Genomic DNA, 18,029 nt, shown 5'->3' with positions numbered 1-18,029 from the left:
AAAATATCCGATTTAATTAACGGGTATTTCTGTATATGGAAACAATGTCCAGCCTATATTTATACAACTGGTAAATCAGGACACACACACTCTCCTTGTTACATTTTTATTCATAGCGAACATATTCAAAGAAAAGTCAGCAGACCATCGAAGTGAAGATCAGAATAGGTAAATGTTGTAGCAAAATATTCTGTTTTTCTTTATAGTCTATTCTTTCTCTAGATTGATAGCAACCTATTATTGGGAACACTTTGCATTTACTGTATGGTATAAGAATTATTAAATACTGTAAATTATATGTAGTATATTTAGCGTGTACCATATATGGCATGCAGAAATTGATTTTTCGACATGTCTGGGAAGATTTGATTTAGCGTATTTATGATGTGCCACATAAAGATATACATGTAGATAGATACATACAATAAATTTAGCTATGTACTTGATTTAGCTTAAGCTTTTTTTTTTTTTTTTTTTTTTTTTTTTTTTTTACCGCGAAAGGCGCTAAATAGGCAAACGTAATACGTTTACAGTATATAAATCGACAGCCCTTCAGATCTTAATGAGGAACAAAATACCGTCCTTGTTCATTGCAAGTAAACGTTTTGAAAAAAATTCTAATGCACCTGTGGAAAAGAAACAAAATTATATTTTATAATTTTTGGGGAGTGGTAATGGAATGGTGAGTGAAATCTTGCTGTGACCTTCAACTCGACATTTAGGTATATCAATGACGTATTATCAATTAACAGTAGTTTCTTCCATTCATGTTATATGGGTAAAGAATATAAAATAATGATAGGCAGGGGAAAATACGGAATACGATGAAAACTACAAATGTTTACAAACACGATTAACTAAATACTGACGTTCATGTGTATTTCAAACATTAGGTAACTAAAAATAAGTACGTTTACAAATCTGTTATCTTTAATAAACTAAATCAAGGTATTTAGACATGTAAATGTACCAGATAAATTTTCAATACGATGCAATTAGGTAAGTTCATCGTTGCAAGTGACTTTCATTTAACACTGAAAAATAAAAGTCACTTGCATCATCTCAAGAATTTTGAGCACTTAATGTACCATCCATCCAAGATTAGGTCTAGCTAGGGTTACAGCTACACGTACATGGTAACGATGGATCTGCTCCAAAAGGCTTATAATTACAACGCCGGGGTATATCATTAGATATATATATCTAGATATCCTACTTGAGGGGAACAAAAGATGACACAACTGTGCTGTCATAAAAATAACAAACTAAGAGAGGTCAATAAAACAAGCATTCTGAGAGTACCGCATTAGCAATACTAGTCCCCTACCGGCAAGTGTAATCTGGTTCCCGTTAAAAATTGAAAATGCCATAATTCAGTCAAAAATCATTGAAGCGGGGCGAAATGCAAACTTAATCTATAACTCATCAAGGTTAAGTCACATGCCAAAAATCAGCTCAATATCTGCAAGCGTTTAAGATAAAAGTGCGGAAAACCAAGTGGGACAGACTGACAGACAGACAGAGGGACAGACGGACAGACAGACAGACAGAGGGACAGACAGACTCCGAGGAAACCTATAGTCCCCTCCGGTATCACCGGTAGGGGACTAATAAATATTCAATTTACACACTTTTTCAACGAAAGCATTTAAAGATTAGCCTGTGAAATGATTTGTATACTTACGCATTGTAACTACCGGTACACTGTTCTCATCGAACAAAATCGTTGATAAATCAGAAATAACTAACCAAAGATTAATTGCGCAGTTCAGGTAAAATGTACAAATCGGTAACAGTTTACGGAAGGCTAGGTATGAATATATATAGTCCCTAAAAAGGCATTACATGAAGGTAAACAAGTTTTTCATTCTCTTTATCAAACATATTAGAAAGCAAACAATATAAAAATATGCATTTTTTCCCCGACGGTACAATTGTACAACACATGCTTATTTACATACATATAGAATAAACCAAATAAATTTATCATTTACAATTCTATATATCCAATTCTACATACTATGATATATGAGTATTTGTATGTGTATCCAATTCTACATACTATATGTGCATTTGACATATAGTAATAGAGTATGCAAACATATACATCTATCATGTGAAAAAATGCCATATTATTTTTGATTTCTTATTTTGTGTTTCAAAATTTCATTAATAAAGTTTGTGATTCATATATCATTTTTAACTTTTAAATGGTATATCAGTTAATGGTTTACACTTTGAAAATTTTTTCCGACTTAATTGTCATACACATTCTTAAAATCAATGTTTTTTTTCTTCAACAAACTACTTTTTTTTCTGTTGCACTCCTGACATGACATAACATTTTTTTCAACATCAGCCATGACTATAACTTGGTCAAACAAAATTTACTAGTCTACATTTAAAGCTCAATACATTGAATATTATCAGGAAAGTCTTTATTTCCAACATAAATCATTATTATTTATTTCATAGATCTTCAAAAATTATTACATTTTCAAAATGTCAGAAAAAGTGTTGCACTCCTGACATTTTTAGCATCATTTTTGAGCAAAACTTTTTTGTGACTTGAGATATCAATAAGATATTTGGCAAGTTTTTAGACAACATCAAAAGACATATGCTGATTCCTAGAAATTTATTCACATCGCTTGTATTTTAGTGCAGGTTGATAGATATGTGTCCAGTTATTTTTTTTTTAATTCATCCATAACTGTAACTTTAATTTTTGTTACTATTGTGAAAATTTGTACTTATATATGGAATTAAATATGGAGATAACGAACAGTAAGCAAGCTCAAAATTCCATTGAAACAATATAAATCGGGAACAGAGCAATCACGGACCTCTAAAAGCATCAGAGGTGAGATCAAGTGTCATGGAGGGGTAAGCATTGTAATGTTGTGAGAGAGAGGTCGAGGAATACATCTGTTTAGTTTACTAACTATTTATTAAGTGACCATCAGATTGAACATATTCCCATGCATATAATTATGACTGACAACAGATGATCCTAGGGAGAGGAACTTTACCGTGAGATCTGATAATGTCAGAGAGCGGTGCTAGATTAAACATAAACATTCTGATGTTGGCTTGGTAATTGTTAATTATAGATTGACAGATTTAATTTAGAAGTATAAACATTACATCTCTCCCTTTCTTTAATTGAAAGCATGTACATCGAAATAATTATCATTAACGCTTACACTTATCAAAGTTCATGTGGGTTTCATTTTGAGAATTGTCAGTAATTTTGGAAATGTCTGTCCAACTCTGGTGTCTCTTTCCTCGAACTTTCTACGGCAGCATGTAAATGCACAATTACTAATATTATGTACAAAATCAGAATCTAATTATGTTTTGAGGATTATTATGTCCCATTACAAACGTCTCACTAGGTACACACATAATCTTTTAGATACTCTGGTGATTTAGAAGTATAAACATTACAAGCATCCACTGTGCTTCTTGTCATGATCGGGCAAACGGAAAAATCCGTAGACAATTCAGTGTGTAAATAATGACCTAACAATTAGTATGAAAAACGTCAGTCATCATTCGACATAATGATAGATTGCATTTGCTCACTAGGTATTTGTATCGACCACAGAACTTGTGAAAAGTTGATTTCAAACGAGACTGTTGATATCCTTGATTCATCAACTTGTTTGTCAATAGCTTGCCTCGTTTTAGAAATTGTTCGTACGTCGATAATCGAATCAATTGGGAGACATTAACTCCATATGCAGGTGATAAGGGTATATTGTTACATAAATATGGTAAGTTGACGATAGAAAAGTTGAAGTCATCAGGTTTATCATAAAGTTTTGTTGTTAAATTACCATTAACGTCTTTTTCTAGTAACATATCCAAATATGAAACAGATGTGTCAGACTCTGTTGTATCTTTTATTTCAAGTTCATTGGGATGTATCGAGTCGGCATTTGAATGGAAGTTGCTAATTTATAATACAATATACGCCGTCGATACATCTAAATGTCGAGTTGAAGGCTACAGCAAGTGAATCAGTCCTATGGTGTTGTAAATTAGGTCAAACGTGTTGTTTGATACAACAATAAATTGAATCTTGAAATCTTCATACTGTAACCCACTGGTCTGCATTGGGATGGATTCCGAGAGTTATTGTTCCACAGATTGAAAAAATTGTATATTAATTGAACATAAGATATTGTGCAAGGTTTAATTGCCACATTTTATGCTACCATTTCAAAATATTAATGACTATGTATTTATAATTATTTTACCAATTCTGTAACTTTTTACAGCGTTCCAGGGATTGCATGAAATTCCGACCCTAGAAATTGTTTGTCAGTTTATATTACATGAAACTTAAGGTGTCTGGTCGTCCAATTCATTTCTTAAACTAGTGAGCTACAAACCTGTTGTTACTTCTTTACTTGAGAAGGGAAGAAATTTTCAATCAGATAAGAAATTTTTCCTATGAAAACGCTAATAATTTTGAAAAACTGAATTCGATCTGCATCTCTTCTGCGGTTTCATATATACTTTTCTGTACAATGGCACGTCCTTTGAATTTTCTTTTAAACTAGGTACTGCTTTCTTCAGATTTTAATAAGATTTTTTGAGCAATCAGATCGACAAGATCGTTGACATAGGATTTATCAATAAAACATTCCGTTGAATGTAAAGGAAAATATTCCACTAATGGTGTTCTATTAAAGGTGTTAAAAGGCGGTCGACTTGTTGAATGCAAAAATGTAAATATTATTCGTTATTTTAGAAACAAGTTAGTGGTATAGAACCTTTTAATGTAATAAATTCATTTAAGAATTCTGTTGCTGAGAAACTGCAGGTGTGTGCAGACTTGAAGTACGAGGAGTGGCCAGCCTCTAACACCCTTTCTTCAAGAAAAATCTTTTGCTGTAGATTTAAAAAATGAAAAAAAAATTGAAGTGTTCAAACCCGAAAATCCTATTTCGTGGAGGGGGGGGGGGGTCGAACTTCTTTCAGTACCAATTCTTTGAAAAAAAAATTCCGACGCCTATGTAGCCTATGTATGATAGAAGTGATCCCCATACTATTGCATTTTTACAAAATACCGAAAAGTTAGCGGAGGATCCTAACCCCCTCCCATAATATATTTTATACTGATTTCTTTTTACATGTACATTGTTTCATAGATACTTTTTTTGTATGTCGAGGTCATACTATGAAAATAAGAAATAATAATAATCATAATGATAAATTTACAAATTTTAAAATGAACACGTTTCCATTTGTAAACACGTAAGATCAAGTAAGAATCCATAAAACTCAACCCATAAAATCAACGTAATAAAAGATACTTCTTCACAAGGGCATGCCTTCATATACATTCTTGAAAATATAACACTTTCAGTTGAACAAATTTTCTGTATTTATTTGTAAGAAATATCAGTTATAAAGAACTAAATTCGGTTATCCAAAGGAATCGTTTCATTTCTATTCTATTCTGGGGCAAATAAAAATCCAGAAAATCTTATAAAATTTATCATTTCCTTAGATCAATCCAAATGTCTCTTTGTTTCAAAATAAAATGTTCTGTCCATCTGTTCAAATCACCTGTCACCAAAAGGCGAGGGAACAGAAAAAGTGCACATCAAAGCGAACTTATCATGGACGGACTTAAAAATGTCAAAAAGCTTCACATGATTAACATACATTCATGCGTAGTCGGAATCCAAGAGTGGATAAGTAAATATTTTAAATTTCGTATTTATATACTGAATCTGTCTTATGCTGTTGTAGGTATTGGTCAAACTCTTCGTTCAAGGCAACAGTAAAATGATTTTTCCAGTCTCCCACTTTCCCTGAAAAGGAAATAAAACTGCCATCAACACCAACATTTTCATAATAACGAAGGGATACAGGAAACTATTCACACTAGAAGTGCATCTGAAATATTTTACATTTCATTTGTAGAAATTATTTTAGGTATCTATACCCTACATTCAAAAATATATATGTATGTTTATGTATGTATGTATGTATGTATGTATGTACATGTATGTATGTATGTATGTATGTATGTATGTATGTATTGCACCTTTTCTATACAATGGATCACTACGGCCTCCTCCTTTGATACTGGCGGACGCAGTCTTTAAGTTTTGAAAAGAACATTTTTCAGAGATCTGATTGGCAAGTTGATCGTCACATGATTTATCCATGAAGGCACTCAAACCCTTTATTTCACTGACTGGATCCTATTATGCATAAAAACATACAATTCTTATCAAATCACTGACAAACACACTGGTCATACTGAACACTGATATTCATTACTGTTTGAAACTGTTTAACCTCTGGTTATCTTTCCCCTATTTCTTAGACAAATCTGTTATCACACAGTTCCCAGTCCCATTTATTTACTACATTAATTAATTAGGAATAAATGTCTAATTTTTTGGTTCACTGATGTGTTCAAGCAAATGGCTTGCATGATAATTTGCATAAACTTCGAAGGCAAATTATTGAGCCAATTGCTCGATCATCGTCATGAATCCAAAAAATCTGACAGTTATTCCTTATATTTACATGCTCTTGATTCCGTAAATTCACTTGCTACAAGACCCACCTCCTTCTGTCTCTCTCTGTCCCGCCCCGCACGTTTTTGAAAACTACGCCTATCGATGAACCAGTAGCTTTATGTAGAAATCGAGTACATTTCATATTTTTAGTTTTATCTCGGATGAAGAAATTTTAAAATGTAAATATCTATTCATAAGCGTAATTTGATTGACTTATCATAAACCTTCTCATATACTAAGGAAGCCGGTAGGTGCCAAAGAAAATATTTTATCTGGCGGCCGCCAGATCTTTTTAACTGGCGGTCACCAGAAAATTATTTGGCGGTCGCCAAATAATTATCTGGCGGCCGCTTGATCAGTTATCTGGCGGTCGCCAGTTATTTATGTGACGGCCGCCGGATAAAATATTTTTTTTCTACCTGGTACCTACAGGCTTCCGTAATTTTGTGATTTCCAGTTTGGTAATTATTTTATATCATAAAACCATTAAACACATATATTAATTACAATACGAGTTTGAAGGAAGTGTAAGGTACCTGTTGTAAAAATTAATCTTCATACATGATACAATGTACAGGGTGATCTGGATGTTCTTTAAAGTACTTTTCCCATTCTAATGTATACAGAGGCCAGGCAGAGTGATACACTAAACATAAAATGCTTAGTTAGTTATCTTCATATGTTGTAGATGGAGTAGAAAATGTTGTTTTTTTTTCAGTATAGTTATATACCGTTTAAGAGGTATTTTTAGCAATACGCAGCGATTTGTGTGTAGCTCTCATCAAATATTTTAGCGAGAAAAATCATAGCGATTTTATCATGCCAGAAAGATAGCTATTACCCCCAATTCAGCATTAACTGTTTGTGATATTCATTTTTAGCGATTTCAATATAATGTCAAAATTGAATCCTGCTAAAAAGTCTGCTTAATTATGGTATTTGAATGTATATATGATTATCTTTAATTCAAATTCTTTCAGAAATTATATTTCATGGTATGGAAATTTTTATCAACAAACTTTAATTGAAGATATTTTGACATTAGCTATTTATTGTTTCTACAGAATATTTTTACCTGGTCCGTTTTTTTCCATAAAGAAGTCCATAAACTGAATGAAGGTACCGCAAAATTTTATCATTTCTCTACAGTGATAATAAAACGAGACAGCTACGTCTTTGGGATTGCGTTGAACAAAAACTGTTTTGCAGCGTTTCTGAAAATATTGTTGAGGTATATTATTTGGCCGCAAGTGAGTATTAAACACGCAAGGTGACGTCACTGACTCCAGCACTTCCAGTGTGTTGAATTCCAACATGTGGGTCTCCTTCTCAAGTGGATGATATTCTGCACTTTGTTGAAGAATCATACTCATGATTTCCCACGTCCAATGTGTCCCTTGAAAGGATAACCAGAACTATAGCTAAATAATTTTAAAGCTGCTCAGTATAACTCATCTGTGTTAATAACATTGGATCAGAAATAATTTTCTCTCCACTTTTCTGTCATCAATTTAATTTTTTTCCCCTTATGCTGATCCAAGCTAGACTTTTTTGAAAATTTATAAATCCCACGCATTCCACACCTGTTCGTTGAAAAAACTAAAGTGTTCTATATTTCGCATATCGAGATGTAGAATTGCAATTATATAGTTCTTATTTTAAGCCCTCAGGTCTGAATGAAAATTATGATGTATTTAATCTCACTCAATTGTTACAATGAAGAAAAAATGAAATAGTGTTCCAACCTGCTTTTGCATAAGCACAAAGAAAGAAGTCGTCTGACCTGATATTCATCTCTTTTAACCTTGGGAAATTGGTCTTTGGGTTTGGGTACTTTCCCATGATGACCCCTCTAGCACTGAGGCACTGTCCTCCATGTTCCAAAAATTCCATAACATTTCCATAGTTGTCGCTGACTTTAATGATATCTTCTTTCGAGACTGCTGTATCATACCTTCTTTCTGGCATATTCTCTATTCATCAATAAAAAAATCTGCATTCCTAGTCTACAAGAGTAAGCGTGAGATTCAAAACAGTCATAATGCTATCTTTAATGATAAATAGAAAATGTGTCGAAAGACAATGTACTACAAATATTCAGGTGCGAAGTTTCATATTGATTTACTGATTCTTTAAAATATGCATTATCGAGATCAATTAATAAGTGTTTTTAAGGAAACAACTTCAGTCCCATATTTATATAGTAAGAAAACCATAATCAAACATTTATCATTATATATCGAAAATAGTAAATGAAAAGTCAATAAACTGAAAATGTAATTTATTACATGTAGCATCAAAATTATTTTTTTGTCTATCCTTTCCATAAAAATATTGCGAAAGATTGTAATTTTTCTTCGTTGATAACAGTTTGTATTTAGTTAATCGTGTCATAAGAATAATAGCGAATTAAATATATAAATACAAATCCGACAGAAGCTAAGGTGGGCAAAAACAATGTCCTTTCAAGGCCTTGAAAAAAATAAATCATCTTTTGAAATGTTACGCAATATCTTATCCTTTAGGGGTTGGTGTGGGTTGGTAGATGATATCTTTTTTACGAAGAATAATACATTGTGTTTATAAATTTCAGAAATCGCTAGAGTTACCTATTGATTTGACGTTAATAACGGAATATCTACGTACCAATAGCGCCCATATTATCAATATGAATCAAACAAATTTTCTTTCGAAAATTTATTATTTGATTAAAGTATTAATAAAGCATATGGTTAAAAAATTTTACATTTTGTAGTTTAAAAATTTATCAAAAACTTGAGGAGAGCACCCCCACCCATCCCCAGTACAATATTAAATTCTTCATATCACCAAACATTACAGAATTTCTTTATAAATAGCACAAAAAGTCCAGTGCGTGCATATTTGAAATCTATATACATTTGTAATTATTTATTTTCAACCGATGTTAGCCACACCCAACTGATTACAGCATCACATACTGGTTCGAACCAAGATACAACTACTAGGCCAAAATAAATTTATTGTTTGTTTGGAATTGCCTCCCGCCTCATTTAAATGACCCCTCCTGGAACAATTTTATTGACCAAGAATAAGATTGTTTTTATTCAATCAATTCTTGGCCTGTTATCAAATGTGCCAAAATCACTTAAGTGTTGGATCTAAGCAAAACTGAGTTCACGGTTGATGGGAGATACCATTTTCAAAAAGGCAGAAAATAATGTGTTCACTGCTTATTTTGATTTTTATCATCAATTTTTAATTTAACTTTAATTTTGGGAAAAATAATAATTTCTCTCCCTCCCTCCTGGGTCTGAAACCTCCCAGGCGGCAATTCCAAACTAACAATTTTTTTAAGGATGGCCCTACCGAGAGCTAAGGGCTCAGTACACTCTGTAGTAACAAAAAGGGGTTAAAGATTTTTTTAAAATTATAATTTTTTAATGTTATTTAAAAATTTACAAATAAGCACTTTTTACGAACCCCATCGTTCAAGATAGAGTTAGTGTACCTTAACCTCAATTGTATTTCTAAATATGTAAGGAGTACTTGAGGAAACGTCGATCATTCTAGAATTTCGAACATTACTTAGCTCAGCTATTCTCCTTTACTTAAAAGCAAAGTCTCCTACAGGTACCAACACGTATATTCAATAAGACACATTCAACGACTTGATCATTACAAGCTTTCTGAAAACAGCTGAAAAAAATCTGAAAGCATTTGTACATTTTTAGATGTATCATCCATGCAAGTTTGGCCGGGGGGGGGGGGGGGGGGGGCTACAGCTACTTGCCAAATATCTATTGCAAAGGTCCCCCTTGCAGAAATTTGCCATACATAGCAAAACTTACATCGGATTATTTGCAATTTAGGAATCTTTCCCCTACGGAAGAAATGCTATATTGCAAATCCCTTTACCTAGGAACGATTGCTTCATCCATGATCCATTCCCGTTTAGTCCAGATAGTATTATAGTTTTAGCGTAATTGCAAGTCTGTAACCTTGCATCAAGAATTTGTTTGATGCAGCACCCAAAGCAAATCTGGTATTATACATATACATCCCTATATGCATTATCAAAGTAACTAGAGCTCCGCGGTAAGGTTAAATAGAACTGCTCCAAACGGAAAACAATGGGACGCAGATATCGATTGAGCTAATGATGACAAGAGTGCGCTGTCGAAAATTTGACCAGGGTAGATAGTGGGACATTAAACCTCTTAAACAAATTACATGTTTTTCGAAAACTTTAAAGATCAATCCAAGAAATGCCTCGTATATATACATACCCATTGTATCTGCACTGTGATCATTCACAATAATTAAGTTAATTATTAAGATAATTAAGTAAGAAGGATTAATTTGTCCAGTTTACGACGCATGGACGATGTGCAAATCGGTCCTGATTATGGAAGGGTAGATATGACCTTACATAGCTTCCAATGGATCAGTTCTTTATATTCCTTATGTCTTTCGACAAGTTATACATGTTAAAAGCAAAATTAATTATATCTATATAACATAAATTTAGATTGAGGGAGAATAAACTTACGATATTTTATTACACACTGTAGATCCTTAATTCATTATATACAATAACATGTTTTGGTATATAGGGGGAAATGTCATACATGAATATTGCTGTCTTTAATTTGATAAAAATGCCTAAAATTTTGTTGCAAAATTTTTAATACCGGGTGTCATACACAAAACAAAAACCTTCTCTCCTACGGAAAGAAGGTCAGCAAACATCACGGGATTCTTATTGATTCGTGCAATTAAATCAGTACCAAAATACATCGTTTCGGTGGAACATTTTTTCTGCTTTGGGGGATACTTTCTGAGATGGCAGATGTACAAATTAAGTTCCAAATTCTACTGAAATAAAACGATAAAACGACATGCCTCGCTGACACTCTTCCATCGGACTGAATATATATGAGGGTTTATGATGTCTTTTACAACGGATTACGTGTTGAAAAAGTGGTTAGAGCGTCTGGTCTAGAGTCGCGAAGTAAGGAGTTGATCCGGTCCTTTGGATGAGACCGTAGAAACCGAGGCCCCATGTCGCAGTAGGTGTTGGCACGAAAAAGATCCCTCACTGCTCAATGGCCGTAAGTGCCGAGTATAGGACAAAATTTGCAGCTCTCCAACGGCAAGTGGTGGCGTCTCCATATGAGTGAAAAATTCTCGAGAGGGACGTTAAACAACATACAAACAAACAAAAACGTGTTGAAAAAAAATAAGAGAAACTCATGTCATGTTTTACATCATGACCCGTTATTAAACCATAACTTTTTGAGACAAAATGACAAAAAAAATTGTCTGAACTCCATAACGAGGTGGATATGAAAACATTTCATAAAAGCAAATTGCAGTAAAGAGAACTTTTTCTTGTGCAAAAAAAATCTCTGCTGTATAAACAATATACAGAATTTCACTGATAGATTTTGATTTATTGTGCTTGAGTTTCCATAGGTATTACATGTATTTTCTTCTTTACTGTCTGAGCTGAAGGCTCAAGTGAGCTTTTCTGATCGAAAGGTGTCGGCGTCCGTCTGTCGTCTTTTCACATTTTCGGCTTCTTCTCAAGAATCTAGGGCCGATTTCAACTGAACTTGTCACAAAACATATGCATCTTTGTGTGAAGGGAATTTAAGTTTCTTCAAATGAAGAGCCATGCCCTCTTTTAATGTAAGAAACGGATAGTATGAATTTGAAAATTTAACGGCATCTTTAAAACATCTTCTTGTCAATAACCACTAGGTCAAAAAGATGAAACTCAGGTGAAAGCTTCATTATATACATAATATAGATTCAACTGTGTTCAAACATGACACACGGGGCTATAGGAGGAAACACAATTGGTGTTTTGAAGTTTTACATAGGAATACATGTATATAAAAAAAAACTTTAAAGAATCTTCTTCTCAGGAACAGCAAAGTCATGATCAGCCTTACTTATATATAGGCAACATCCACATGTAGTATAGATTCAAGTTAGTTCAAATCACGACCCCCAGGACTAGGGTGGGGCCACATTAGGCGATTAATTTTTATATAGGAATATAAAGGAAAAACCCTTTAAAATCTTCTCAAGAACAGCAAAGCCATGATTAGTTTTACCCATTTTGCAGCATCCACAAGTAGTGTGGATTCATGTTTTCTTCCATTCAAAACAATCATAGTCACATTTTCAACAACAAAACTATGACTAGAAATTACTGACCGGAAAGAACATTACCTATTAGAAAGTAACTAAAGCATGCATTAGCCAACAATTAAGCAGTTATAAAAACAAGTTAAAGGTTCATTTTCTCAAACGGGTTGGACGTTCTACGAGATCTGGTGATGAGCGAACCTTTTTGATCGACGCGCACGTTTGTCATTCACAGTATTTGTCATCTTATATTATAAACGATAGTAAATTTCAATAAGATTTTATTCAAAATTATATTAGGTATATACATTGTACATGTAGGATAGCAATCAGGTTGACAAGATCGTTGACATATAGGGTTGATCAATAAAGCAATCCGTTAAATGTAAATAAAAATATTCCATAAATAGTGTTCTATTAAAGGTTTTAAAACGCGGTCGACTTGTTGAATGTAAAAATGTAAATATTATTCGTTATTTTAGAAACAAGTATAATGGTATAGAACCTTTTAATGTAATACATTCAAATTTAAGAGTTGTGTTGCTGAGGACCTACAGATGTGTGCAGACTTGTAGTACGAGGAGTGGCCAGTCCTTACATTGTAGCACCTTTTTTTCCAGAAAGTCTTTTGCTGTTGATTTAATATGAAAAATTTCATTGAAAGACCGTTTGCCAACCCCTTTTTATTGATGTATGGAAGTGATGCCCACTCTATCGCATTTTTTAAAAATACCGAAAAGTTAGCGGAAGATCCTAATCCCCTCCCATAATATATTTTGCATTGGTTTCTTTTTACATATAGGTCGTTTCAAAGATACTTCGTCGAGGTCATACTATGAAAACAAAAAATAATAATAATAATAATAAAAATAACAAAATTTTAAAATAAATACGTTTCCATTTGTAAACAAGTAAGATCCAGTAAGAATCCATTAAAAATTAACCCATAAAATCAACGTAAAAAAAAGATAATGCTTCATAAGGGCATGTCGTCAAATACATTCTTGAAAAATTAGCACTTTCAGCTGAGTAAATTTTCAGTATTTACTTGTAAGGAATATCAATTATAAAGAACTAGATTCGGTTATATCCGAAGGCATCTTTTAATTTTTGTTCTATTACTGGAGCATGTAAAAGTCCAGAAAATCTTCATCTAAAATTTCTTCATTATATCCTTAGATCAATTCCAAAGGTTATAATTTCCAAATAAATTGTAAAGTCCATCTGTTCAAATAACCTGTTACAAAAAGGCGAGTGAACACAAAAAGTGCACATTAAAGCGAATCTTGAACGGACTTAAAAATGTCAATACGTTCATGCGTAGTCGGAATCCAAGAGTGGATAAGTATATATTCTAAATTTCGTATTTATATACTGTATCTGTCTTATGCTGTTGTAGGTATTGGTCAAACTCTTCGTTCAGGGCAACAGTAAAATGATTTTTCCAGTCTCCCACTTTCCCTGAAAAGGAAATAAAACTGTCATCAACACCAACATTCTTTATAATAAACCGTTCACGGTAACTCAGTCGGTAGAGCGCTCGCTCCGTGATCGTTAGGTCGTGAGTTCGAATCTCGGCCGCGACTGACCTAGGTCGATAACAAATGGGTAGCAACTGTTCCTTCGCCATGCGCTCGGCACTTTGAAGTGAAAGTTGCGGGTCCTTCGGATGAGAACTTAAAAACCGAGGCCCCGTGTCACAGTAGGCGTTGGCACGATAAAGATCGATCTCTCACTGCTCAATGGCCCTGAGTGCCGAGTAAAGATAAAAAAATTGAAGCCCTTCACCGGTATATGGTGACGTCTCTATATGAGTGAAAAATTCTCGAATGGGACTTAAAACAACATACAATAAATCAATCTTTATAATAAAGAAAGGATATAGGGAAATTATTTACACGAGAAGTGCACCTGAAATATATTACTTTTCATTTGTAGAAGTATTTTGACAAAATTAATTTTAGGTCTCTATACCCTCCTTTCCAAAGTATAAAGGATATATATATGGGATCTCCCATGATTTGTGGTTGGATATGAGTTTTATCCAACGAGGTGTGTGGGTTTTTTTATGCCCAAGCCTTGGCGAGGGAATAAAAACACAAACGCATTGGATAAAAATCATACCCTAGCACAAATCATGGGATATTCTTTTTATCACATGTTTTATACATCATTATCAATGTTTACACTGTTTTATAGATTATTTCACATTATTTACCTTCAGCACTTTCACGCAAAACCCATTGTGTCGTCACAGCAGTAGGATATTAAAAAATATAAAATTAATGATATCCAAGGGATAAAGGGGTAAACATGTGATAAAAAAATATTTTAATTTAAAAAATCATATACTGTGCACCTTTTCTATAAAATGACATGCTGCGGTCTCCTCCTTTGACAGTATCGGACGCAGTCTTTAAGTTTTGAAAAGAACATTTTTCAGCGATCTGATTGGCAAGTTGATCGTCACATGGTTTATCCATGAAGGCAGCCAAACGCTTTATTTCACTGACTGGATCCTACAATGCATGAAAAACATACATTTCTTATTCAAATTACCGACAGACACACTGGTCATGCTGAACACTGATATTCAATACAATTTAACCTCTGGTTATCTTTCCCCTATTAATTAGACAAATCTGTTATCACACAGTTCCTAATCCTATTTATTTATTAAATGAAAAACACACCATATTTATTTATAAGTGATATTTGAAGGACTTATCATACACCTTCTAGGTTCTAAAACGTTAAAATACATACACATATACACTTAAACTATAGCAAACTTTTAAAATCATGAGCAATTTACATTTTTTTTATTTAGTTCCCCCCTTTTCAAGGATACATTGTAAGAGCTTACTAATTTTACATTAAAGCTATAAATAGAAATATAAAGAATATTTTTTAAAAACTTTTGCCCGAATTGTTAAATCATATACTCGATTTTGTGATTTCCAGTTTAGTAATAATTTTTATATCAGATAATCATTCAACACATCATAATTCATTAAAATACGAGTTTAAAGACAGTGCAAGGTACCTGTTGTAAATCTTCATACATGATATAATGTACAGGGTGGTCTGGATGTTCTTTGAAGTACTTTTCCCATTCTAATGTATAGAGAGGCCAGGCAGAGTGATACACTTCTGTAACACATAAAACGCATCGTTAGTTATCTTCATATGTTGTAGATAGAGTAGAAAAACTTAATTTTTTCAGAAAAGTTATACCGGTATACCGTTTAAGGGGCATTTTAGCAATATGCAACGAATTGTCCGTAGTCCTCATTAGATATTTAAGCGAGAAATGTCTTCGCGATTTTTTAATGCCAGAAACATAGATATTATCCCCAGTGCAGCATAAACTGTTTGCGATAGTTAATATCAGCGATTTCAATATAATGGCAAAATTGAATCCTCGCTATAGACTCTGCTGAAATATGGTATTTGAATGCTTTATATAAGATTATCTTTAATTTCAAATCCTTTCAGAAATCCTATTTCATGGTATGAAAATTCAAATCAACAATCTTTAAATGAAGATATCTTGACATCAGCTATTTATTATTTTACAGAGCATTTTTACCTGGCCCATGTTTTTCCATAAAAAAGTCCATAAATTGAATGAAAGTACCGCAAAATTTTATCGTTTGCATACAGTGATAATAAAAGGATACTGCTACGTCTTTGGGATTGCGTTGTACAAAAACTGTCTTACAATGTTTATCAAAAAATTGTTGAGGCATATTATTTGGCCGCAAGTGAGTATTAAACACGCGAGGTGACGTCACTGACTCCAGCACTTCCGGTGTGTTGAATTCCAGCATGTGGGTCTCCTTTTTAAGTGGATGATATTCTGCAGTTTGTTGAAGAATCATACTCATGATTTCCCACGTCCAATGTGTTCCTTGAAAGGATAACCAGAACTATAGCTAAATAAAGAATTTCAAAGCTGTTCATTGTAACTCGTCTGTGCTTATAACACTGGTTCGGGAATAATTTTAATAATAATAATAATAAATCAAATTTATATTCAGCCTTATATTAAATTTAAATATTAAATAAACTCTTAAGAGCTTACAACAATATAGCAATGTACATAATAAAAGCAGGACTAAAATAATCTTATATACAGCAATAAAATGAGCCAGAAAATTATTTTTAAGACAAACCATATGTATATACACACTTTTCTATAAAGTTTTGAGTTCCCTTTTAAAAACTTCAAGTTTGACAATTTGTCGAAGTTTCACCGGAATTTCTCCATTTTTCCCTCACCCATCTCATTTTCTTCCCCTTATCCTGATCTAAGCTACATGTAGACTTTTTTTTGAAAATTTACTTAAAATGCCATGCATTCTACACCTCTCCGATCATAAAACTTAAACTATAAAATTAAGTGATCTATACTTCACATACTGAGATGTAGAATTGCAATTACACAGTACTTGTTTTAAGCTCTCGGGTTTGTATGAAAATTACGATGTATTTAATCTTACTCAATTGTTACAATGAGTAAATTTAACCAACCTGCTTTTGGATAAGCACACAGAAAGAAGTCGTCTGATCTGATGTTCATCTCTTTTAACCTTGGGAAATTGGTCTTTGGATTAGGGAACTTTCCCATGATGACCCCTTTAGCACTGATGTACTGTCCTCCATGTTCCAAAAACTCCATAACATTTCCATGGCTGTCGCTGACTTTAATGATATCTTCTTCCGAGACTTCTGTATCATATCTTCTTTCTGGCATATTACATGTATATATTTATCAATAAAAATAATCTGCATTATGACCACTAGACTAAGTGTCACATATAAAATCAGTCATAATGCTGATTCTTATTCATAAATAGAAAATGTGTCAGAAAGACAACACACTAAAATATTCAGGTGCGAAGTTTCATATTGTCTTACTGATTCTTTAAAATATGCATTATCGAAATCAATTAATAAGTGTTTTTAAGGAAACAACTTCAGTCCAATGTTTATATAGTAAGAGAAAACCATAATCAAAACATTAATTATTACTTATCGAAAATAGTGAAGAAAGTCAATAAACTGAAAATGAAATTTGTTATACATGTAGCATCAAAATTATTATTTGTATATCCTTTCCATAAATATATTGCAAAAGATTGTAATTTTTGTTCGTTTATAACACTTTGTATTTAGTTAATGGTGTCATAAGAATAATTGCGAATTAAATATATAAATACAAATCCGACAGAAGCTAAGGTGGGCAAAAACAATGTCCTTCAAAAAAAAAATCTTTTGAAATGAAACGCAATATTTTATCCTTTAGGGGTTGGTGTGGGTTGGTAGGTAATTATA

The 18,029-nt window shown here is 32.9% G+C and overlaps 2 protein-coding genes across 2 annotated transcripts; both read right to left on the bottom strand.

The window, feature by feature from the left end:
- Positions 1-5,724: 5,724 nt before the first annotated feature.
- Positions 5,725-8,519, bottom strand: LOC133181834 (sulfotransferase 1E1-like). The gene is made up of 4 exons (XM_061316463.1): positions 8,297-8,519; positions 7,832-7,947; positions 6,068-6,227; positions 5,725-5,831 (listed from the first exon to the last, which is right to left on the bottom strand). Exons 1-4 carry the CDS (start codon positions 8,517-8,519, stop codon positions 5,725-5,727), a joined length of 606 nt encoding a protein of 201 aa, XP_061172447.1.
- A 5,254-nt stretch (positions 8,520-13,773) lies between these two features.
- On the bottom strand, positions 13,774-17,448 carry LOC133181176 (sulfotransferase 1B1-like). The gene is made up of 5 exons (XM_061315748.1): positions 17,226-17,448; positions 16,282-16,602; positions 15,736-15,839; positions 15,049-15,208; positions 13,774-14,150 (listed from the first exon to the last, which is right to left on the bottom strand). The coding sequence occupies exons 1-5, from the start codon at positions 17,446-17,448 to the stop codon at positions 14,044-14,046; spliced, it is 915 nt and encodes a 304-aa protein (XP_061171732.1). The 3' UTR covers positions 13,774-14,043.
- Between the last annotated feature and the right edge of the window lie 581 nt (positions 17,449-18,029).

Source organism: Saccostrea echinata, unplaced genomic scaffold (assembly GCF_033153115.1).
Source record: "Saccostrea echinata isolate AGI-Se365-2 ecotype Australia unplaced genomic scaffold, CSIRO_AGI_Sech_v1 ptg000001l, whole genome shotgun sequence".
Lineage (NCBI taxonomy): Eukaryota > Metazoa > Mollusca > Bivalvia > Ostreida > Ostreidae > Saccostrea > Saccostrea echinata.
Note: the sequence above shows the minus strand (reverse complement) of the source record. Positions and strands in the feature narration are given on the sequence as shown.